The sequence below is a fragment of the Physeter macrocephalus genome, chromosome 11 (genome assembly GCF_002837175.3).
Source record: "Physeter macrocephalus isolate SW-GA chromosome 11, ASM283717v5, whole genome shotgun sequence".
Taxonomy (NCBI): domain Eukaryota; kingdom Metazoa; phylum Chordata; class Mammalia; order Artiodactyla; family Physeteridae; genus Physeter; species Physeter macrocephalus.
The window spans coordinates 181142991-181167264 of record NC_041224.1 but is presented as its reverse complement, the minus strand read 5'-3'; the positions used below and the strand labels follow the sequence as shown (position 1 = coordinate 181167264).

Below are 24274 nucleotides of genomic sequence, written 5' to 3'. Positions count from 1 at the left end.
GGCTCGCTTTCCAGCCACACCGCAGCCATCCCAGGCCCTCCCTCCCTCCCAGCCAGAGCCTCACCAGGGGCCCGGCCCCCAGCCCCAGGCCCCACCACCGGCTGGGTCCAGTGGGGTGCCTGCAGAGCCGAACCCGACCCTCCCTCCGCCAGCCAGGCCGCCAGAGACCACCCCGGCCTGCCGGCTGCAGCTCTGAGGCCCCAAGCTGACACGGGGGGAGGGGCAGGGGGGCCGCGGCCTGGCCCACCCAGCGCCGCCCGGCACCCACCCCCAAGGCCCTGTGCCAGGCACCGGCCAGCCGGGCAGCTCGGGGCACACACTAGCTCATTGAGACCTCCTCCCCTCAATGGCCTCCCTATCCTCCACACGAGGCCACACAAGGGTGGCAGGGGCCCGGGGGGCTAAAGGCCAGACAGGCGGGACGGCCTCAGCAGGTGAGGGTGGTGGAGAAGCAGCTCCATCAGGACACCCGCCGCGGGGCGGGAGGGGGTGCCTGGAGCCCAGCCAGACACGACCTTCAGTCTGACTGTCCACCTCTGGACGCGAGCACAGCCTGCGGACCTCAGTTTCCTCATCTGGACAACGGGCCGTGGCAGATCGCACCCCGCAAGCCCGGCCACGGCCAGGGCCCCCAACGCCACTTGGGGGGCTCTGAGCCCCGGCAAAAGGAGCAGGTGCAGACGCCAAATGGGGCCCCTGCCCCCAGGTGGCCCCAGGTACCAAGTTCTCCTGCACACAGGGCCACCCCCGCCCGCCAGCCCCTCCGACAAGGCTGCCAGAAGAGCCCGGAACTACGGCTCTTTATCAGAGGGCTTCCCAGGACACCCCAGGCCCCACTTCTACTCCAGGGCTGGAGCGCAGCTGCACTCCACCCCACCTCCCGACCTTCGACCTCATCCGGCTTTCCCCTTGTCACCCTACAGGGCACCCAAGACACAGTCTCCAGATGCGCTCCAGGCATCCCCACCCTCGAGCTCTTGATGCTCCACTCCTGGAGACCCTCACCCCACCTCCGGGCTAATTCCAGCCCAGGTCAAATACCATCTCCTCCAGGAGGTCCTCCTGGGTGCCCCCTTTCCAGAGCCCTCCCTCGCAGGGCACTTTGGTTAAGAGCACAGACTTCGGAGGCGGAGAAGCCAGGGTGCGTGGCCTCGGGCAAGTCACTCACACCCGTGTGTCCGCTATTTCCTCCCCTGGCGCATGGGGTGGTGGGGCTAAGCACATAATTCCCAGAGGCCTGCTCACTGGTGACGGGTTTTGAACAGGCCAAGTATGTGGGGCTGGCGGGGATTCCAGGAAGCAAAACTGGGCTGTGGCCTTGCACCGAGGCTGTGTGGGGGAGGATGGGGACGGGGAGCCTAGGTCGGGACAATTAGGAAGGAGCCGACGCTGCAGCCCACACCCCCGAGCAGGGCACGGGGCAGGGCCAGCGCCCGGCACGCTCCACCCGGAAAGAGGCAGTTGCGCAGGCCAGCATCCATCACACGGGATCAGAGGTGAACGCACACGGCGGTGTAAGGACATCCACCCAAGGTGGACACGGCAGCCTGTCGCTGGGCCGTGTAGGACCGTAAATCCGCCAGCCCCAGGCGCCCAGCTGAGCCCACCCACCCCTGCCCCAGCCCAGCGCCCACAGCCGAAGCCTGGGATGCTGCCCGCGGGGGCAGGGACCAGACCAGATGAGTCCGGGGAGCCCTCCCAGGAGCCCTGCAGTCCACGTGGGTCCCTCGGCCACAAAACGTAGCACCAGAAGCGAAAGCGCCCCTTCACGCGGAAGGGGCCAGAGTGGCTACTCAGCCCAAGGACGCTGTTCCCACACAGGGCAGCTGAGGCCCTGCCAAGAAGCGACCACGCCACAGGAGCTGGGGCCACAGGAGCTGGGGCCACAGGAGCTGGGGAGAGAGGCTTATCTGCCACGCGTCCACCCAGCGGGAAGGGAGATCATGGGGCTCAGAGGTCAGGGCTCAGGGGTGGACGACCGGAGAGCGGCTCCCAGAGGCTCCCAGCCAGCCCAGACTGGCTGCTTCCAGAAACCTGACAGGGGACAGCCTGGCCCTGAATGCCACCCCCCACCGCACGGGCTCCCCGTCCCCAGGAAGCAGACGAGTGGACGGAGGCCAGAAGCACTGAGGGACACTCGATCCACTTCTATCCTGTTTATTTATTCATACCCCACACCTTCTTGCACAAAAACTGCGGTGGCTTCCAGGAACTACCCGGCATAAATTGGAAGTAAAACCACGTGGCTAGAGACAGTCAGGTTAGAGTAGCTAGGAACGATCAGTTCCCACAGACGTGTGAGAAAGGGTCCATGCGGTCGGCGGAAGCTGAAGACTGCATTTGCTGTGAGCTTCCTGGCAGGCAAAGGAAAAAGGAAACTAGACTTTCCTTGCCATTCAAGACAACAACCAACTCTTCCAACTCCCAAGTAAAAGATCCCTTCAGGACACTCGAGGGAGCCTTGAGAAGGCCCCAGACCCCCTCCTTTAAGCCATGCCAGGCCAAGACAAGCCCCCGGCAAGGCACTGAGCAGCCCGAGATACAGGGGTGACACCCTGACCCTCCCCCTTTCAGCAGAGAGGCAGTGAGGAAAGTCACCACAACTCACTCCCCTGCTCAGCCCCCGTGCTGACTGCAACTGGACTCCCCCCGAGAAGCTCCCTCCTGCAAGACACAGAGCTCCCTAGCCCAGGCCCCGGGCGGCCCCCAAAGCCCCATCTCCGCTTCTGGCTGACGTTCAGAGGGCAGGTGCTCAGGACCCGGAGCTCAGTCCCGCCCCCCCACAGCCCACCCTCACTCCCCGAAACCCCAGACCAGCAAGGACCCAAGACGGGCACACGGATGGGACCAAAGGAAGTTCTCAGGGACGGCAGGGGACACCAGCTAGACCACCGCCCGCCGAGGGAGGAGGGGCCAGGGCAGGGTGTGGAGGGGCCGGCCGAGGTCTCGCAGAGGCCAGGTGGCAAGGCCAGGCCTGACCGGCCTCCCCCCTCCCCCGCCCGGGCTTGGTCCCCGCGGCCTGACCCCTCCCCGGCTGAGTCATCAGTCCCCTGCCAGCTGGGAGAGTGCCCAGCAGCCAGCCCCGGGGAGCACCGGCCCCTCTCACCCCTCCCGGCTGCCTCTGGAGCCTGCCAACGCCTGGCTCAGCTGGAGAATGCTGCTGACACCAGGTGCCCCGCCCCGCGGAGCCCCCCCCACAAGCTGGTGGAGCTCAGGCCAGGCTCCAAACAGCATGGGGGACAGGGGCCCAGGGACTGTGACCCCAGGTGGCAAACGTCCAGCACCAGCGGGGCCAAGCCCCCGCCTCCCCGGGACCCCACCATGGCACGCCAGTGCGGTCAGAGCTGGGGGCGGTGGGGACAGACCACGCAGGCTTCCTGGGGGTGGTGACAGAGGCCCGCCACCCCTGAGCCAGGCCCCAGAGAGAGATGGGAGGGTCTCCAGGCCTCTAGCCTTAGGAGCCTGGTCACGTCACCCCGAGCTGTGCCCGGGGCGAGCCCACGGCGTCCCGGCAGCCTCCAGACTCGCTGTCCAGTTTGGCGAAAAACACGATCCAGCACTGGGGCTGCACGGGCGGGCAGTGGTTCTGGAATTCGCAGGGCGGCGGAGGGCGAGACCCCGCTGCCCGGGTGAGCGAGAGATTGGCCCGATCGAAAGGCGAACTGATCACTTTCCCCATCTGAGCACTAAGCAGTTCGGCGCCGTATTGACACGTGGGAGTCACGGGCTCCAGAAGAGGCACCACCTCCACGCGGTGCGTCTGGGCCGCAGCCGGAGATCCCCAGGCAGGACCCCTGCCCCCCGCGGCTGCGAGGGGCTCAGGACCCCTGCCCCCCGCGGCTGCGAGGGGCTGGGGACCGCCATCCTCCACAGGGCCTCTTGTGGCGGGGGGGAGCCAAGATCCAGTCCAGCAGCCCTCGGGGTGAACACAGCAGGGTGTGGGAGGCAAGGTCTGGTCACTCAGTCGTTCAACAAACGTTTCCGGGTGACCCAGACTCCATGCCTGCCCTGACAGAGCTCCTGGCCTGGGGGTAGCACACCGGCCACAGAGACCGCACAGTGGCCGTGCAGTGTGGGAAGGGCTGAGAAAAGGCGGGGCCGGGTGGCAGCAGGGGTGGCCCCGGGGAGGACGGTGGAGATGTGGGGGAGGGAAAGCTCGGGGGAGGGGAGGGGAGGGGAGGTTCACTGCACACGGAGGGCTGCCAGGCTCTGTGCCAGGAGCTCAAAGTGAGGCCACTCAGTGCGGTCTGAGTCCCCCACCACCGTCAGCTGCCCAGGCGGGGCTCAGGGCAACTCAGGCTGTACGGTTCCACCAAATGAGTACGGGGCGGGGGGAGAAGTCTGCCAAAGGGCCGCTGTGGCAGACCGCCATGCAATGAAGAAGGGGCCCCGTGCCCAGGGGCTGTGCCTTTCGGGGGGCCTCGGTCTGGCCTCAGTCTGGCAGGGCCCAGCTGGACAGCAGGACCCAGGACTGGCCAGGGACCCTCCTGAGGGCTCCACGGTTCAGAGAGTCCCCTCTGGCTGCCCTGAGGGTGGGCAGCTGTGGGTGGGCTGGGCCAGGGGACAATGAAAGGGGCCTGCAGGAACTTGGTGACCAGTTTGCCAGGGAAGCCTGGGGCCTCAGGTTCTGACTCGGGGGATTGAGTGGCCAGTGCTAAGCTGGAGGGCGCTCAGTCGCGGAGGAGAGGAAGGCCTGGCTTTGGTCCCTGGGTGGGGTGCCGGGAGCCCCCAGCAGAGGCCTCTCAGAGGCAGGGGCAGGCAGGGCAGAGCAGGGAACCGGCAGGACCACCCGGGAGGTTGGGGCAGGGGGAGGGGGTCTGGGGAGAAGCAGGGCATTTGCAGCAGGGCCACGGGAGGAGCGGCCCACGGAGGCCACAGGACAGTCCGAAGGGCATGCTCCAGGCCACGCAGGGGTCCGAAGGGGTCACTCAGAGACAAGGCCCTGCACCCTGGTGAGAGCAAAGGTGGCTCCGTGGAGGCCCAGAGGCCCCAGCCTGGCATCCCCTCCACAACCAGGCCCACCGCCCCTCTCAGTTCAGGCAGGACGGTCTCTGGGCTCCAAGCTGGGCCGGCAGAGAGTGTTCCCTCCCCCACGGCCCCCAGGGACATTGGGGCTCAAAAGCAGGGAGCACAGTCCTCTCTGCTCCACATGGATGAGGTCCCTGGGCGGGAACCACGGTCCTCCTCAATGCCCAGGTGGGGAAACTGAGGCAGGCGCAGGGAGAAGGAAGCAGAGGCAGCAAGGGGGAGGCGGGCCCTCCACCCAGGCCGCCCGCCCACCTCCCATGGGCACCAAAGACCTGGGCACGGCATGACCCCCGAGCCCACATCCCAGCTAAAGCAACGAGGGCTGAGGCATACAGGCCAGCCTGTGCCAGACGCGGCCCGACACCCCCTGTGAAAGGGGTGCGAAGGTGATCCCAGGTACAGAGAGGGAAACGGAGGCCACGAGCTCTCAGCGAACCTGCCCAAGGCCCCACAGCCCAGAGCTGTCAGCTGGCAGGAGGGTGGGCAAGAAGCCAGTGAGGAGTCGAGCCCCGGCAGGGATGCCTCGGGCAGAGGATGGAGTGGCCGAGAGAGATCACGTCCCTCGACCCTTGCAAGCCTCCCTCCCACCTGAGACCAGGCAGGGACCCCAGGGGCAAGGGCCTCTCAGCCAGGCTGGGGTCCCAGCTCCACCCTCACCCCAGGCCATGGGAGCCCAGCAAGCCACCTCCGGTCCGGGGCCTCCCCAGATGCCCCAAGCATGGGACTAAGTGAGATGACAGCCAGCAAAGTCCTCTGTAAACTGTGAAGTGCCGTTCTCACAAAGCTCATCTCCTCAATATGAGAACAAGAAAGGGCCCCCTAGGGAAAACTCTAGACCTCAAACTCTACATTCCAGTGCCTTGTCAGCCTCAGAGCAGAGCCCAGTGCCCCTGGACCACCGGGCCAGACTCCTGGGAGGACCCCCTGGGGCTCACCCCGAGCCGGGCACACACGGGTCCCCCCGGCTGCCCCAGCCTCCCTCCCAAACTAAAAGCAGAAGCAGCGGCACAAGCCCATCCCGGGCATCATCTCCCCAGCCTGCCCTGCAGGAAGCTCTGGGGCAGGCCGGGTGAGGCTGCAGGCTGTGCGCGAATCAGCCTGGGTCACACAGGACAATGACACCCCCACCAAGGCCCCAGCCACCTTGTACCGTGTCCCACGGCCCGGGTGGCTCAGCCCAAGGGCCTGAAGCCCCCTTGGGCCCATTCCCACCTTCTCTGGAGAAACCGTGGATGACGGGGCCCTCCCTTCCTCAGGCGCAGGACCCTACAGGTTGGACAGCCCCCCAGAAGGGTCCCTGGAGGCCACCCCCATCTGACAAAGGAGGAAATGCAGCGGGGGAAGGGGCCAAAGGGATCAACAAAGCCAGAGACCCTGGTCCGCTGCGTGAACGGGCCACTGGATGCCAGGGACAGCTGGGGAAGGGGGTGAGCCCTCACCTGGCACTGAGGGGTACCCAGTGTCAAACGCCAAACTCGGGGAGGCCAGGGGAGGTGGGAGGTGAGCGCTCTGGGTGGTCCAGGGCCTTCCCTGATGAGCTGTCTGCAGGAAAAGACCACTGAGACCTCCCAGATGACGGACCCCGAATCCACCAGCGACTGGTGAGACCTGCAGCTCTCTCCACCAGGATCCCCTGCACACCTGCGACCCACCGGCCACATGCCCAGCACCACCAGGCCCCCAGGAGTCTAGCCCAGAACACCCTCTCCTGGGGCCGTGAAGGTCTTCTCGTGTCTTTTCAACCAGATTCAGGCCATCTGGGGCACAGAGCGTGGCAAGGCTGCACCCTGCTCAGGGCAGCAGATGTGGGAGCGTCCAGCCCCGCCCCAGGACGGGCCACAGGTCCCCTCCCCTGACCGCAGAGCGAGGGTGCCCAGGACACAAACCAGACTCACATCCCCACTCCCAATGCCATGGGGAACACCGCTGGACCCCAGGAGGCCAGGGTCTCGCCCAGACCGCAGGGCCTCCTCGGAGAACTATATTTAGATTCAATGGGGATTATGCAGCCTTACTTCCCAGGACAGCTTTCAGAAAGGCTGCAGGTCAGGCGGGAAGGGCTTCCTCTGGAGACCCCCCGCCACCCCAGCCCCCAGCTTCCCAGGCTGTGCAAACTTCCAGAGCGCATTGTTCCTGGAACAATGGTCCCTGCTCCTTCCAAGACCAGGGCAAGCCCATTGGCTGCAGAATTCAGCAGAGCCCCCTCCCCTGGCCAACACCTTGGCAGCTGGGGCTGGAGCCTGGGGAACCAGATGGGCGGCCACTGCCTAAAGTGGCAGAGCCACAGGCTGTGGGCCATACGCAACTCTTATCCATGGCCCTGGGAGGGAACAGGGAGGGGGCCCACCCTCTGGCCCTCCAAGCCCTCCTGCCCCAGGTGTGCAGTTTCCAGACACTTGGCTGGGGGCCCAGGTGCCCCAAGGGCGACAACGCACCAAATAACCTCTTGCTGCTGGCAAGGCAGGAGCTGTCCCGCCCAGGGTGGAGGCCCTGCCATCTCCCCCTCTCCTCCCTCTCCCAAACACACACTAGGCTTCCAGCTGTGGGACATCCGCAGCAGAAACGCCTGCCCAACCCCCTCCGATCAGACAGTGGGACCCTCTTAGGATGAAATGCCCCAACTCACACGCAAGGTGTTAACAGACGGGAAACCGAGGCCCAGAGAAGGGAAGGGATTGGCCAAAAATCCACGGCGGAACCTCGCCTCCCTCCGGGCCCCGAAGACTCCCAAGTTCCAGCGTGGGACCCGTCCCAGGGGCCGGCCTGAGGAAGGGTCACTTACCCGGAGGGGTGTCCCGGGCCCGCCGACCAGCTTCCACGCCTGTCGCTTGAGCTCGGCGAGCTTCGTGTGGCAGTGGCGGCACCAGCCGCCTCCGCCGGCCGAGTGGCCCAGCTCCGCGCCCGCCCCGGCGCCCTCGGGCGCAGGGCGGCTGCCACATGGATCCTGCTCGGGCCCAGCGGTCAGCCTCTTGCGGGCGGGTACCTCCAGCAGCTGCAGCGGCTCGCGGGCCGGGCCGCCCTCTGCCACCTGGTGGGGGTGGGGGCAGAAGCGGGCAGTGAGCTTGGGCCGCTGGGCGGCACCGGAGCCTCCAGACCTCAGAGCGACCCAGCCCGAGGGACGCACTCGACAAAGTTACGAGCGCTGGGCGCGAACCTGCAGCGCACCGTGTTCTTCCATCCCGGAGGTCTTCATTGCCCGCCTCCCCCCAGCAGGAGGCCCGTCGCCACCGCGCTCCGCTCCAGGCCCGGCCCCCAGGGGGCGCCGCGCACCCTGCCAGTGTCCTCCGCGTCCCGGGCTCGGTCCCGGGCCGTCCGCCGGCCCCCCGTCGCCCGCCTCCCTCTCGTGCCCCGCTGCGCGTACCGCGGGTTGCGCCGCACACGGGGGGGCGCCGCGGCTGCCCATGGCCGGGACGCAGGAAGGGCTGGGCCGTCGCCTGGGGGCCACGAGGGCTCTCCGGGGGCGCCGCGGCTACGTGATCCGGCCTGGGGACGCCTCCATGGCCCGGCCGGCCGCTCCGAAGTTCGCGGCGCAGGCAAGTGGCGGAGAGCGCGGTGGCTGCGGCGGCAAAGCGCGCTCGGAAACGAGGGCGGGGCCGGGGACTCCGGGGGCGGGGAGGGGCGGGGCTCCGGGGGAGCTGTCCCGCCCCGCCCAAGCCCTCGTTCTGCAGTGTGTGGGGGAGGGGGTCCCGCAGCGCCGCGCGGCCGCACCCACTCCGAGGCCCCCAACCTGTTAGGCGAGTCCCAGTCCGAGGGAGGGGCGCTGGGGGCCGCGGTGAGAGACCCCGTACACGCGCGCGTATGCGCCTTCCTGCTCCTCTCCTGGGACACTGGGGTCTCCTGGGAGGCCCCAACCCACTCGTCACTTTACAGGCGAGAAAACTGAGGCCGCGGAGGGGAAGGTCTTGCCCAAGGTCACACAACGAGGTGGAGGGGAACCCCGGCCCCCAGGCTCCCCCGACCGCTCTTTCCTGAAAATCCAGCGCACTCCGCGCGTCGGTGGCCACACTTTGGCTCTAACTGTCACGCGTGGGTGAGTATCGCCGGGCTCTGCGTCTCGGAACGTGCAGCGCCCATGCCAGTGTATCTGTGCCTAGGCGTGTCTGCAAACGGCACGCGAGTCTTTGCAGCCGCGCGTGTGCAAGAAGGCCGGTGTGCGCGCCGTGCGCCCGGGAAGAGGGAGGAGGTGGCCCTGGGGGTGTGCGCGGGACCTGTTGTCAGCCGGCCGGGCAGATGGGAACTTAGCTCCGGAATTAATTGCCTGTTAGTCTCCGGCTGGGAGGTCGCCCCCCTTCTCCGGCGACCAGTTGCTCCCGCTCCAGCTCAGCCCTAAGTGTCGCCGCTATCCGAGGCGGCAGGCGGCTCCGGGTCCGGCTCTGGGTCAGCCAGAAATCCAGGGTCGGGCTCCGCGGGCGCGGCCACTCGGTTTCTCGCGACGCGAGCGCCCCCTGCTGGCCGCCGCGCCCCCGCCGCCGCGAGGCTCGGAAGGGGCCCCGCGCCACACGTCCGGGGCGAAGAGGCGCGCCGGGGGGGCGGCTAGAAGGAGCGGAGCCAGAGCAGAGGGCGGCTGGAAAACCGCGGCCCGGGCGGGGACCCCAACCGCAGCTCCCCGGCACGCAGTGAGACCCTCACACAGATTCGAGCCGCTCCCCCCCTCTCCTGAGCCCCTCAAAGCGACTCCTTCTTTATGTTTTGCCCACCCTCCCTTTCACTTGAAAGGTCCTCTCCACCTACGCACTCACTCCCCAGAAAAGAGTGGAGCGGGGTGATCTGCCCCTCCTGGCTCTCCCAGTTGTTCTTGGCCCGCAAAGCGGCGAGGGGAGCATAAAGTGGGCAGAGGGTCCCCACTCCCACTCCACGGTCCCACGTCGTCCAGCCCCTTTCCACTCGGCCTGGAGGCCGAAGCTCTTCCCCTTTCCTAGCTCCTCGAAGCCTCCCGAAGGAAAGGGGCGTCACCCCCGTCCGGATCTGGGTACCGCGGGACATCGCAGCCCCCGCCCCTCAGCTGCTCTGGGACACAGACACACACGTACGCAGGCCCGGGAAGCGCGACTCCATAGCACGCCGACGCACACACTCCCCACCTGCACCTCCAGAAACACATCGGCCCCAGGAGCCCTTGTCCTGTGCCCGGGGCCGGCCACACCCGCAACTTCGTTCGTCCGCACGGCTGCGGCGCTTCCAGAAGCACACGCTCACACCCTACACCCGGGTTCCCGGGGACGGCCAGACACAGCCCCGCGGAACCTGGACCGCCTCGGGACTCGGGATCAGCCGCGAGACCCCCGGCCCCCTGCCTCGCCCTCCCCAGCAAGGCGCGCGGCGCGACGCGGAGTCCCTGCGCTGCGCTCTCCTCCCTCGCCGACAGTCTCCCGCTCGGGACGCCGCGCTGAGGGGAGAGAGAGAGAGATGGGGCGGCACTAAGGGGGAAAAGTGCGGCCCGGCCTGCGCGACGCTGCTCGGGACCTGCCGCCTCTTTGCCGGCGCCGCACCCTGAGCCGCGGCAGCCGCGCCGCAAAGTCGCGGGACGGCGCCGCCTCTGCCGCCAGCCGGGTCCCGCCGCCCGGCCCTCACCTTGGCTCGGCGCCGCAGGAGGTGGCTGGTGAACCCCAGGATGATCTCCGAGTCCAGGCAGAGCGCCCCCATCTCCAGCAGGCTGGGCGCCTTGCGGGGCGCGCCGCGGGGCGGCTCGGGCGGCCCCGGCAGCGCCATGGAGGAGCGGAGCGCGGGGAGCGCCGCCGCCGCCGCCGCCGCCGCCGCCGCCTCCCCGCCCGCCCGCGCGCTCACTGGCCGCGCGCCCGCCTCCGCCGCGCCCCGCACCGCGCAGGGCAGCCCGCCAGGCCCCCAGTCCTCCGCGGCCCGCGGCGGCGGCCCCTGCGCTAGCTCCGCGCCGCGCGCCCCCGCGCTCCGGCCCCGCCCGCCCGCGCCGACAGCGCCCCCTCCGCCCGAGCGGCGAGCCAGACTCCCGGACACGCACACCCGAGGAGGAGGAGGGGCGGGGGCCGAGGACCCTGCGGGCCTGGGGCGGAGGACGGGGCCAGCACCCGGCCTGGCTCCGCACCCCCTTGCTTCGCGCGCCTCCTACCGGGTGCTCCGGCCGGGAAGCACGGGTCCGGGCGGCAGCGCCTAGCGGGATTCCGCGACACCTCGGCGCACAGGGGGCGTGTCGCGGCCCCTCCCGCTCCAATCCGCCCTGGGGCCTCCGCGCCTGGGGGTCCCAGTCCCTAGACATGTGTAGGGAGCCGCCCAGTGACCTTGCGCTCCCCCTCTGCCCATGCTCCACAGCGCTCCTGTCTGGGGCCCCTCCTCGGAAGCCCCCCATCCCACACCCCAGCCTCGGTCAACGGACTCCTAAGGCCCGTCCCGCCAGGACCCCAGAGCGCCTCCACTCCAGGACCCCGATTCCTTAGCCACCTGCAGCCTTCTCTGCCCTTGACCCGAACCCCTCCGGCCGTTCCTGGAACTCCCGCGGGCTGGAGGATCCCTGCTCTTCGCCAGGCGCGACCAAATTTCGGAGTCCGTGGCGGGACGCTCGGGGAGCAGGGGGTGGGTTCTACAGGGGTACAAACTCAGGCCCGAATCCCGCGCTCCTTCAGTGCGCAGCCCCCCAGCCTCGCAAGCTGACGGGCGCCCTCTGTGGGCGCAGGCCAGGCGGCGGGACGCCTGCCTGGGGAGGGTGGAGCCCCGGGACAGGGTCTCCTAAATAAACTAGGCCCACGGGAAGGTCTTTGGGAGTTAGGCGGGTGGGTATTAGGCAACACTGCCGGGGGAGATGGACCTGAACAGGATCCGGAAGGTAAGCAGGCATGGAGAGAAGACCAGAGAAGCGAGGGCCTGGGGGTCACAGCGCTGGGCCCTTGCAGAGGCGCAGGTGCGCAGATGGCCTGACATGACAGCTGGGCTGGGCCAGCCCCGCAGCACCCCCTGCCCCCTGGAAAGGACCGTGGACTCTCCCTACTCACGCCTCTTCCGCCACCGGGAGACCCTCCTGCTCCACGTGGTTCCTCCCCTGACACTCCAGTGGCAACTGGAGGACATTGTCTCCACCTGACTGCACCCGATGGGCTCATCATAAACACCTTATCTGCCCGGCACAGGGCTGGCCATTACCGCTGCTCTGCCCCACCCGGGCCTCGCATCAGGAGAGACACCCCAGGAGGAGCTGCCCGCCTCCCCGTCCCCATGGCCACTCCTGGCCTGGGGCAGAGATCTGGGCAAGCCATAGGGAGGTCCGGAGTCCCCCCCCTCCCCCTCCTCAGCCCCTCCTGTCGGCCACTGGAGCCCACCCTGGGGACCTCCCACCCTCCTCCCTCCCCACCTCTCCAAGACCCTGATCCTGGGGGGCTTCCTCCAGTGGACCCCGCTCTTCTGGGAGGGGGCTGCCACCATCTCAGTGGATTGATTAAAGCCATCGTGGGGATTTTTTTTAACATTTAATTTACCAAGCACGCCGCGGCCAGTCAGAGCTGTCCCCGGGGAAATCTAGGCCAAGGGAGCAAAGGAGAAAAACCCCTGCAGTTGAGTGGAGCTCTGACAGGATTAATTGCTGGACTCGGCCTCCAATCAGACCCCACATGGCAGTATTTCAGGAAAGCGGGAGGACACCAGGCTGCAGTGGTCAGAGTCCTGCACCGGGCATGGCGAGCCTGAGCCATACCACCACCTCACCACGACCTGCTGGGGACACTGGGAAACCCCCCCAGCTCCACATGCAACCCAAGTTCCCGTGGGTGGTCTCCAGCCCACCCCCAGCCAGCCTTTCTAAGAGGGGCCAAGCCCTTCCAGCCAGCAATTTGGGAGCCGGGCCGGCATCCTGACATGCGTCCACGTTGCACTTTGGAAGATGAATGCCTGGCAGCAGTCTCTGTGATGGCGGGAAAGGGGGCCAGTGGGGAAACGGACAAGAGATCCTAACACTCGATCCTCGCTGACCGGAGACACAGCTCAAAAACCAGGAGAGCGGGCTTCCCTGGTGGTGCAGTGGTTGAGAATCTGCCTGCCGATGCAGGGGACGCGGGTTCGAGCCCTGGTCCGGGAAGATCCCACATGCCGCGGAGCAGCTGGGCCCGTGAGCCACAACTACTGAGCCTGCACGTCTGGAGCCTGTGCTCCGCAACAAGAGCGGCCGCGACAGTGAGAGGCCCGTGCACCGCGATGAAGAATGGCCCCCGCTCGCCGCAACTAGAGAAAGCCCTCGCACAGAAACGGAGACCCAACGCAGCCTAAATAAATAAATAAGAATTAAAAAACAAAACAAAACAAAACAGGGGATCCTGGAAAGATGCCCAGACACAGTGTGCAGCAGGGTCAGGTTTGCATTTCTAGAGAACATTTATGCCCATAAAGGCCTGGACCTTTCCTGGGAGAGACGCAAGGGACAGGTAGGAGTTGTTGCTTCTGCGGAGAGGAGAGGGTGGGCCAGGGAGAGGCTTCTCTCCACTTTCTCTCCGCCCCGTGTGGCTTTAACTCTTGCAGGGCATTTAAACCATGAGTGTGGGTGTTTAATAAAGAGTTCAAGAAGGATTGCAGTGCCTAAGCTGCCGGAGAGAAGATGATCTGAGGTCCTCCAGCTAGGACCCCACTCAGCATGGAGCAGCCCCTCCCTTCCCTCCATGGGCAGGGTGGGGGAGGAAAAGAAACCTTCCCCCCTCATCTCAAGGGGGGCTTGGGACCCTCCCAGCTTCCCCAAGTCTGGTCAGCTCGCCTCAGCACCCCTCCAGGAGGCTGGGCTCATGTCTGGGGTGGGGAGGGGCGCCTCAGGAGGGCGGCCCGGGATGACAGCCCCACCATGCCCACAAGGGAAGCCCACCTCGGCTCAGGGCAGGGTCTCCTGGCCAAGTCGCCTCCCCCCTCCTCCTCAGCTCCGGGGGGTTGGGGAGGGCAGGCTTCAGGTCAGAAGAAGATCAGCCATGCTGCCAGTTCCCCTTCGGGGCTGGCTGAGTGCTGGGGGCCACTCATTTAATTTTCACAACAACTCTAGCAGGGGGTGTTATTGCGATCCCCAGCACACAGATGAGGAAACAGGCAGAGTGGCGAAGTAAGTTGCCAGAATGCATCCCAGGCCGTCTGGATCCAGCGTCTGTGCAGGTAGCCCCTTCACCCCCAGGGCCTGGCCTCAGTAGCGCAGCTGTGGAGGACAGGACAGGGCCTTGACCTGGGGGCTCTCAGCGGGGGTCAGAAGCAGGAGGAGAGGATGATCACATCCCCCCCCCATCCCCACCCCCACCCCTGCCACAGTGGGCCGCAGTATAAGGATGTGTCAAGTAGAGAGAGAGAGAGAGACCAGCAGAGTCAGGCAGGCTCCCTGTAGAACAGCGACCCTCACTGGTCACTGGGCCAGCCCCTCCTGCCCTCTGCCCCGCACCCCTGCCCGGCACCCCTCGCCAGGAGGAGCCCCAGGCCCAGAGAGATGGGACCACCTCCCGCACCGTGGTTTCAGCACCTCGGCCAGCGCCGGCAGAGGTACTACTGTGGCGCAAGGGCCCGCCCCTTGGCCCTTTCTTCAAGTCACGTGGGGATGGGCTCAGATAAGGGCAGTGGAGGAGGGGGGCTCCTGCGTGTTGGGTTTTCCATCATTCACTTGCTCGTTCATTCACTCAGTTCAATCACCCTGGAGTCATCCTTGACTCCTGCTGGCTCTCGGCGCCCTTGTGTCCTATCCATCAGGATTTCCTGTTCCCGCTCTCTTGACAGAAGGTCCAGAGTCAGACTGCTTTTCACAGCCTGCGCTGCCCATGCCCTGTCTCGGCCACCATCATGTTTACTGCAGTGGCCCCTAACTGGAGGCTCTGTGACCACTGCCACCTCCTTGGGTCTGCTCTCCACACAGCAGCCAGGGGTGCCTTCGAGCAGGTGGTGATATCACACCACCTCTCTGCTCAGAACTTTTGCCTCCCTTCTCATGCCCTGGGAGCCCCAGCGTCCCACAGCCTCACAGACTCCTTGCTGTCGCTGAGCACGGCCCCCTCAGGGGCTCACTCCTGTTCCCTCTGCAGGGGACGCTGTTCCCCAGACATCCACTCTGCTCTCTCTGTCTTTTCTGGAAGGTCACCTTCCTGGCAAAGCCCTCCTTACCCACCTTACCTAAAACCCCACACCCTCCCAATATTCCCCAGCGCTCCAATGCTTTAGTTTTCCTCCTCAGCGCCTACCATGCGTTACTATGAATGTTTCTTATTTGTCTGGTTGACTGCCCTTCACCCCCGTTAGAAAATCAGCTGTTTCTCTCGTACCTGACACAGAGTAGATACCCACCGATAGCTGTTGAAGAAATAAAGGCATGAGTGATTCCCAGGCATGCTCTTTGTTGCTAATTCCTGTGTAAAGTCCCGTTGCAGAGGGGCCCCTGCTCTCCACACCCTTCCTGGGTGCAGCCCTTGTGGCCCCCCACCTGGATGTCTGCTCTGGCCTCGTCACGCTGGCCCTCCTTCCCACCCGATCCAGAGCAAGGCTGCAGAGTCAGACCCCAACCCTGGAATGACTTGACCAGACCCGCCCAGCCCAGCCCTAGGTCAGCGGGTTAGACCAGCCTGAGGACCCTTCCTGGCCCAGATGGAAGCATTCCTGGTCTGTCTGCGTCTCCCCAGCTCCTGAGAGGAAATGTACGTGGCACTGAGTGGTCCCCAAACCCTGTAATCAATGGCCGCACCATGACAGGAGCACTCTGGCCCTCCAGCCCAGCCTGCAAGGCTCCCAGCCCCAGTAGAAATTCTGAGCCCTTCTGAGGTGCCCCACAGAACGTGGTGGTCCCTCAGCCAGCCCGCAAGGCACCCAGCCTGGACCTCCTCCTCTTTGGGCTCCGCTCCTTCAACTTCTTTTGTCCTCTTTGCCTGGACTTCCCCCTCATAGCTGACCAACTCCAACTTCAGGGTGCACTCAGATGCCACCTCTTCCAGGAAGGCTTCCAGCCCTACGCAGAACTAGTCCCCCAGTCCTGGGACTCCTGCCGCCCCTGGCATGTTCCTGTGCCCCTCCAGGGCACAGGTGTCACTGATTCCCAGGTGGCAGTGAATGTTTAAGGAAGACAGGAAACCAGTCAGGAAGGTCACCAAGTAGCAGGAGCAGACCCCTCCTCCCCGACTCCCTGGTTGATGGGGTCAGAGGGCAGGAACCAGGAGTCTGGGAAACCAATCCCCTGTGTTCACACAGCCACAGCTGCAATGGGGACACTGCCACTTGTGGCCGGCAGATGGCGCCCCTTGGCCACAGTCGCTGGTGAAAAAGAATGCATCACTATCTAAGAGAGAAAACGTCTGGTTTCCCTCTTCTGCAGATAGGAAAACTGAGGCCCTGAGAGGGGCAGGGGCTTGCTTAGACCGTGAGAGTGAGAGGTGCCAGCCCTGAGACCTCTTCAGCATCCCCTCCACGTGCCTCCCTGTGTCCCCCCCACCCCCACAGGCCTCAGCCCACCCCTGACTCCTCCCTCACCCCCGTTCTTGCTCCCTCTCCCCCTAACCCTCAGAGACCTGGGCTCAACCTCTAGCTCGAGGACAGGCAATGACCAGGGTAGAGGGACACATAGGGGCAGGGGGTGCAGGCTGGAAAGCTCTGGGAAACCCCTAGTGCAGCTGCATCACTGCCCTGCCAACGTGCCAGAAATAGCCTTGCTGCTTCCTGAGGAGCCCGTCTGGGTGACTGTCCCATACAAACAGCTCCCTACACCTCTTCAGGGCAGGGGCAGAGTCCAGCTCAGCTCTGGATCTGCAGGAACCAGGGCTGGACATGAAGCTGCCCTTTTGAACACAGGTTGGGTGGGTGTGTGTGTGTGTGTGTGTGTGTGTGTGTGTGTGTGTGTAATACAGCTTACACAAGAGTGTACAGCATGATGGACCACACACACTGAGAATGCAAACAGCATGAGCTGGTATGCTGGATGAATAAAGATGGGGATGCTGAGGGAACCACGCCCTCCAGACCCCAGGGTCCAGGCTCACCACTGACCATGTCGAGGACAGCTGCATGCCTCATGAACCACCATCCCTCACTCATCCTGGGCATGGCCATGGGGGTTCCTCAAAGAAAGAAGAGAAGATGTTGAGTTCCATGAACTTAAGTACAGGTGCAATTCAGAGAACAGTAAGAGAAGCACTTGGAAAATAAAACTGTGATAAGAGAAATAAAATTCAAAAGGATGAAAGATAAAGTCAAAGAAATACGCCAGAAAGTAGAAGACAAAGAAAGAGAAAAATAAGGGGAGGAGGAGAAAGAAAAAAAATTACAGGATTAGAGTAAGAAGTTCAATATCTGAATAATAGTAGTTGCAGGAAAAAAGAGCAGAAAAAATATGGGTAAGGAAATAATGAAAAAAAAATTCACAGAACTAAGGACTGAGGATTTAATGGCTTCCACGATCAAAAAAAAAAAAAAAAAGAAAGAAAGAAACAAAGAAAGACCAACATCTTTGTGAAATCTCAAAACAACACCAGGAACAAACAGAAGATACTAAAAGCTTGCGATGGGGGAAGGAATCCACATGTCAAGCAAGAAGCAGATTGGCCTCCAACTTCTCAACAGTAGCAATGGAAACTAGAAGAGAATAGAGCAGTTTCCAAAACCCTGAGGAAAAATTATTCCCTATCTAGAATTCTATACCCAGCCAAACTATCAACTGAGTAGAAAAGTAGAATAAAGACAAAAACTTGGCCTTTGATCTTTCCCTTTCTCCAAGTTCCTGGCAGATGGGTTCCTCCCAAATAAAGAACTAAACCAAGGAAAAAGAGGACATGGGATCAAGGAAATGGGACTCCAACCCAGGAAAGAGATAAAGGGCATTTCCAGGGTGGTGAACAGAGGTTTACAGGTGTCAGCTGAGTCCTAAGGGTCCAGATTGGAGCAGGCATTCAGAGCACTGTACAGGGAGGCCTTAGAAAGAAGGAAGGAAAGAAGGAAGGATGGAAGAAAGGAAGAGAGGGAGGGAGGAAGGGAGGGAGGAAAGGAGGGAGGGCAGGAGGGAGGGAAGGAAGGATACAGATTACATAATGTGTTTGAACGCATTTAGAAGGGATATAAACTTCCATCATAACTATGCAAATTAAAAAATGAGGCAATTATTTTTTTTAATTAAAAAGCTGTACCAGAAAGGAATTGTGACATAGCATGCTAACTTGGGGCAGGAATATATAGGGCAGGAAGCTCCTGTTTTTCTTAACAAGTTTTATAATTATTATTTGACTTTTTAAATTATATAAATGCTTAATGTTCACTTTTAAAAGAAATTATTTGTTTAATTTAGAAATGTAGATGAAAGTGAAAACATACTTCTGAATAACTCTAGAGAAAAATCCCAATGGAAATTACAGAGAAAGCAATTGAGCACTTTATACCACCACCCACGGTCTGAGACCAAAGTGACTCCAAAGGAAAATTAAACTGAATGTTTTTTTTTAACATCTTTATTGGAGTATAATTGCTTTACAATGGTGTGTTAGTTTCTGCTTTACAACAAAGTGAATCAATTATACATATACATATGTTCCCATATCTCTTCCCTCTTGCGTCTCCCTCCCTCCCACCCTCCCTATCCCACCCCCCAGGTGGTCACAAAGCACCGAGCTGATCTCCCCGTGCCATGCGGCTGCTTCCCACTAGCTATCCACCCTACGTTTGGCAGTGTGTATATGTCCACGCCACTCTCTCACTTCGTCACAGCTTACCCTTCCCCCTCCCCATATCCTCAAGTCCACGCTGGAAAGTTTTTTAAAACGAGGAGCAAAGACTAAAGAAGCCAGACTTCACAAAACGTATGGCCACGTGTCGCCTCGCCCATGGCGTGTCGCCTTGGCCTGTGTGCTGGGGCATCTTCCCAAGACGCTCTTCAGGCATGCTGGGGACTTGGGCAAGAGATAAAGGAAGGCTGAGTCTTGGAGGGAGGAGGACAAGCTACCTGGAGGGCCCCCTCTGCCGGGAAGGAGCTGGCTCTGCCACTTAGACACCCCCCGGAACCACTCCCGGAGGCGGCCACCTCCACCCACTTCTGCTGAGGCCAGGCCCTCAGGGAGGTTGTGCATGCGTGTGACGAGCTACACGTGGATTTAGGTTGGCTCTGACGGAGCCCCCATGCCCAGCACTGAGCCAGTGGAACATCTGCGTCCCCAGGGGAATCCAGCATCGGGGGTGCTAAGCACGAGGGGTCCAGGAGAGGGCTAACTCCAGAGACGAGCAGGATGGAGACCCCCCTGTGTGTCTGTAACAACACTGTCGTCCCTTGGGGACAGCCAGAAACATTTCTGGGAAAGGATCACGGCAGAGAATCAGCAGACCGCAGGGGGAGGTTTGAGCTAGTATTCTTGGGGTAACGGGGCGGGGGGGGCTTTTGAGCCACGATAGAGCAGCAGGGGCCAGATCCACACTCCCACCAGAAATATTCAAAAAGGGACAAACTAGATGAAACAACCGTTCACGGACATTGGCTCTCAGGCAGGACAGGACAGGGACCCCTGAGAGAGGGCAGCAGGTGAGGCAGGGCCTGCGCTGGCCCAGCCCACTGGCCAGGGAGAGCTGACGGGCCTCAGCACATGGAGGGGGCACCAGGAGGAGCTCTCAGGCACCCCCGGGCAGAGGGCACGCCGTCGGGACTCGGGGGAGGCCAAGGCTGCGCGAGTCCGCAAGGCAGAGCCTCAGAGAGAAGAGCTGCCAGAACCACCACAGCTCTGGCGACGGGCAAAGGGGCCCCTTGAGTCTCTAGCCCAGTGCCTGTCAGCACGTGAAGGAAAGGGCGCTCCCCAAGGCCAGAGAAGGGGCCACCGGGAGGGAACGGAAGGAAAGCGCCTGCGTTTCAACCACGTGGGAACCGAAACAGATGCGCACACGCCACGCCCACAGCAGCATCGCTCACAGCAGCCCAAAGGTGGAGGCAACTCACGTGTCCATTGACAGAGGAATAGGTCTGTGGCCCCTCCACACAGTGGAACGCCGCTCTCCGCCCTGAAAAGGCAGGAAATCCTGACACCTGCCACAAGGTGGATGAGCCTTGAGGACATTTACTCACAGAAGATGGAAATACAGTACGACTCTGCTCATCTGAGGTAACTGTCTTAACTCTTAAAGACAGAAAGTAGAGGTACTTCCCTGGTGGTCCAGTGGTTAAGGCTCTGCGCTCCAAATGCAGAGGGCCCAGGTTCGATCCCTGGTCGGGGAACTAGATCCCACATGCATGCCACAACTAAAGATCCCTTGTGCCACAACAAAGATGCCACATGCTACAATGAAGACCCAGCGCAGCCAAATAAACTGATAATTTTTTTTTTTAAAGACAGAAAGTAGAACGGTGGTTCCAAGGGCTGGGAGGAGGAGAACGGGGAACTATTATTTAATGGAGATAAGAGTTTCAGCTTCACAAGATGAGGAAAAGTTCTGGAGGTGGGTGGTGGCAATGGTTGAACAGCAATGTGAGTGTACATAATGCCACAGAACTGTGCATTTAAAAATGATTAAAAGAATAAATTTTATGTATTGTATACTTTCCCATAATTAAAAAAAATTTGTAAACGTGCTGGGAATGGTGTGTGTTCCCACTGACCAGAAGGAATAAGCCTCATTGTTTGCAAGGTGTGGGGTAGAGGACTTGAGGGCTGCCTCATTGTTGGGGCAACAGAATAAAAGAGAATAAATGTTGAACAGCTCCTGCTTAACAAAGCTAAAAGCAATCCTCAAAAGGATCAAACTCTCTGCAGGTAGCTCAACCACATCCCAGGACAAGGCTCACAATGTTTGTAAGATACAAAATTATCCAGCACCCAACAGTGTTTAAAGCCACAATGCTTGGAAGCCAATCAAAAATTACCAGACACACAAAGAAACAGAAAACCACAAAATGAGGAGAAAAATCAGTCAATACAAACAGGCCCAGAGAACCCTCCTACACTGTTGGTGGGAATGTAAATTGGTGCGGCCACTATGGAGAACAGTATGGAGGTTCTTTTAAAAACTAAAAATAGAGCTACCATATGATAGAGCAATCCCACTCCTGGGCATATACCCAGAAAAGATGAAAACTCTAATTTGAAAAAATACATGCACCCCAATGTTCATTGCAGCACTATTCACAATAGGCAAGACATGGGAGCAACCTAAGTGTCTATCAGCAGATGACTGGATTAAGAAGATGTGAGATATATCTGTGTATATATATATCAGAATACTACTCAGCCATAAAAATTAATGAAACAGTGTTGTCTGCAGTAACATGGATGGACCTAGAGATTATCATACTAAGTGAGGTAAGTCAGATGGAAATAGCATATGATATCACTTTAATGTGGAATCTAAAAAAATAGTACAAATGAACTTGTTTACAAAACAGAAACAGACTCACAGACATAGAAAAAAAACTTACAGTTATCAAAGTGGAAAAGGGGGATAAATTAGGAGTTTGGGATCAACAGATGCATGCTACTATATATAGAATAGATAAACAACAAGGATTTACTGTATAGCACAGGTAACTATATTCAGTATCTTGGGGTTTTTTAATTCTGGTGTTTTTTTTTTTTTTTTTGGCTGCATCAGGTCTTAGCTGCAGCACGTGGGACCTTCGCTGGGCCTGCGGGATCTTCATTGAGGCACACGTGATCTTTCGTTCCAGCACACAGGCTTCTTTCTAGTTGTGGCACGTGGGTTTTCTCTTCTCTAGTTGTGGCGTGTGGGTTTTCTCTTCTCTAGTTGTGGCGTGAGGGTTCCAGAGCACGTGGGCTCTGTAGTTTGCGGCACGTGGGCTCTCTCATTGAGGCACACGAGCTCAGGAGTTGTGGTGCGTGGGCTTAGTTGCCCTGTGGCATGTGGGATCTCAGGTCCTCGACCAGGGATCAAACCCGTGTCCCCTGCATTAGAAGGTAGATTCTTTACCACTGGACCACCAGGGAAGTCCCTCAATATCAATATCCCTATAAAGCAAAAGAATCTGAAAAAGAATACATATATAGACAGATAGATAGTTAGATAGATAGGTGTATGTATACACACACACATAACTGAATCCCTTTGCTGTACACCTGAAACGAACACAATACTGTAAATCAACTATACTTCAATAAATAAATTAATAAATCACACACACACACACACACACACACACACACACACACACAAACACACACACAAAGAAACAGACCCAGAAATGATGCAGATGATAAAATCAGCTCACAAGAACATTAAAACTATTTTTGTAACTATTTCAGTATGTTCAAGAAGATCTAGGAATGCTTAAATACATTAAGCAGAGATGACACTATTAAACAGATCCAATCGAACTTCCATAGATGGAAAATATAACGTCCAGGATGACAATTACACTGATGTAATTAATACCAATTAGACATTGCAGAAGAAGCAATTATTTAGCTAGAAATAGAAGCTATCCAAAGTGAAACAGAGAAAACAAAACTGTAAACAATGAACAGAGGGACTTCCCTGGTGGTCCAGTGGTTAAGACTCCACGCTCCCAATGCAGGGGGCCCGGGTTCCATCCCTGGTCAGGGAACTAGATCCCGCGTGCCGCAACTAAAGATCCCTAATGCAGCAACGAAGATCCCACGTGCCGCAACTAAGACCTGGCACAGCCAAATCAATCAATCAATATTTTTTTTAAAAAAATGAACTGAGCTTCAGGGAGCTTTGGGTCAACCTCAAATGGCCTAACAGACACCATCTTAAGAAGCTAGAAAAGCAGAACAAACAAAACCTAAAGTAAATAGAAGAAGGGAAATAACAGAGTGGAAATCATTTAAATAGAAAACAGAAAAATAATAGAGAACATTAATCAAATTCAAAGTGGGTTCTTTCAGATGATCAATAAAAATGATAAACCTCTAGCCAGGCTGAGAAAACACAAAATCATCAATATTAAGGATGGGAGGGGGGACTTCCCTGGCGGTCCAGGGGTAAAGAATCCGCCTTACAATGCAGGGGACACGGGTTCGATCCCTGGTCGGGGAACTAAGATCCCACATGCCGCGGAGCAACTAAGCCCATGCGCCACAACTACTGAGCTCACGCGCCTCAATGAGAGAGCCCGCACGCCACAAACTACAGAGCCCACACGCCCTGGAAACCGCACGCCACAACTAGAGAGAAGCCTGCGTGCCACAACAAAAGATCCCTCATGCCTCAGTGAAGATCCTGGTGCTGCAACGAAGACCTGACCCAGACAAACATAAATAAAATAAATAATAAATTTAAAAATCTTAAAAAAAAATCCTCCCTGAAAACCATCAGGGAGTTTGGGGTTTTTTTTAAAAAAAAAAAAAAAAAAAAGAAGGGGAGGGGACTTCCCTGGCGATCCAGCAGTTAAGACTCCGAGTTTCCACGGCAGGGGGGCACGGGTTCAATCCCTGGTTGGGGAACTAAGATCCCGTATGCTGGGCAGATAAATAAATAAATAAAATTTTGAAAAAATAAAAGAATGTGAGATGGGACATTGTACAGATTCTACAGATGCCAAACGAATAATAATGGACTATCATGAATAACTTTATACCAATAAATCTAACAACTTAGATTAAATAAACAAATTCCTTGAAAGATACAAACTGATAAAACTCCCCTGAGAAGAAATAGATAAACCAAATAGTCCTATATCCATTAAAGATATTGAATTTGCATTTGAAAACCTTCCAAGACAGAAAACTTCGTGTCAGGGGTGGGGGGGTGTTGGGGAAAGGAGGAAGTAATCGCAAAGGGCCACGTTAACCCCATTGGGTGATGGATCTGCTCCTTACCTTGATAATGGAGATGGTTTCATGGATGTATGCATATGGCAAAAGTCATCAGATTGTACGCTTTAAACATACATTGTAGATTTTACTATATGTTAATTACATCTCTAGACACTGAAAAAATAAAGACAAGGGTGATCCCCATATCCAATGGAATATTACTCAGCCATAAAAAGCAACGAAATTGAGTTATTTGTAGTGAGGTGGATGGACCTAGAGTCTGTCATACGGAGTGAAGTTAAGTCAGAAAAAGAAAAACAAATACCGTATGCTAACACATATATATGGAATCTAAAAAAAAAATGGTTCTGAAGAACATAGGGGCAGGACAGGAATAAAGATGCAGATGTAGAGGATGGACTTGAGGACAAGGGAAGGGGGAAGGGTAAGCTGGGACGAAGTGAGGGAGCGGCATGGACATGTATACACTAACAAAGGTAAAACAGACAGCTAGTGGGAAGCAGCCGCATAGCACAGGGAGATCAGCTCGGTGCTTTGTGACCACCTAGAGGGGTGGGATAGGGAGGGAGGGAGGGAGG

General features: G+C 59.4%; 1 protein-coding gene and 1 non-coding gene across 2 annotated transcripts in view; one reads left to right on the top strand and one right to left on the bottom strand.

Annotated features, from left to right (window-relative positions):
- KIF26A (kinesin family member 26A) overlaps positions 1–8546 on the bottom strand; it is a 52665-nt gene extending 44119 nt beyond the window's left edge. Inside the window, exons 1-2 of the mRNA XM_024130986.3 lie at positions 8390–8546; positions 7811–8056 (exon numbers count right to left, since the gene is read on the bottom strand). Coding sequence (XP_023986754.1) covers positions 7811–8056; positions 8390–8431 — 288 coding nt within the window. The 5' untranslated portion in view covers positions 8432–8546. The remainder of the gene's footprint in view (positions 1–7810; positions 8057–8389) is intronic.
- An 11542-nt stretch (positions 8547–20088) lies between these two features.
- On the top strand, positions 20089–20161 carry TRNAW-CCA (transfer RNA tryptophan (anticodon CCA)). The gene has a single exon. It is a non-coding gene; the product is annotated as a tRNA-Trp (tRNA).
- Positions 20162–24274: the final 4113 nt, after the last annotated feature.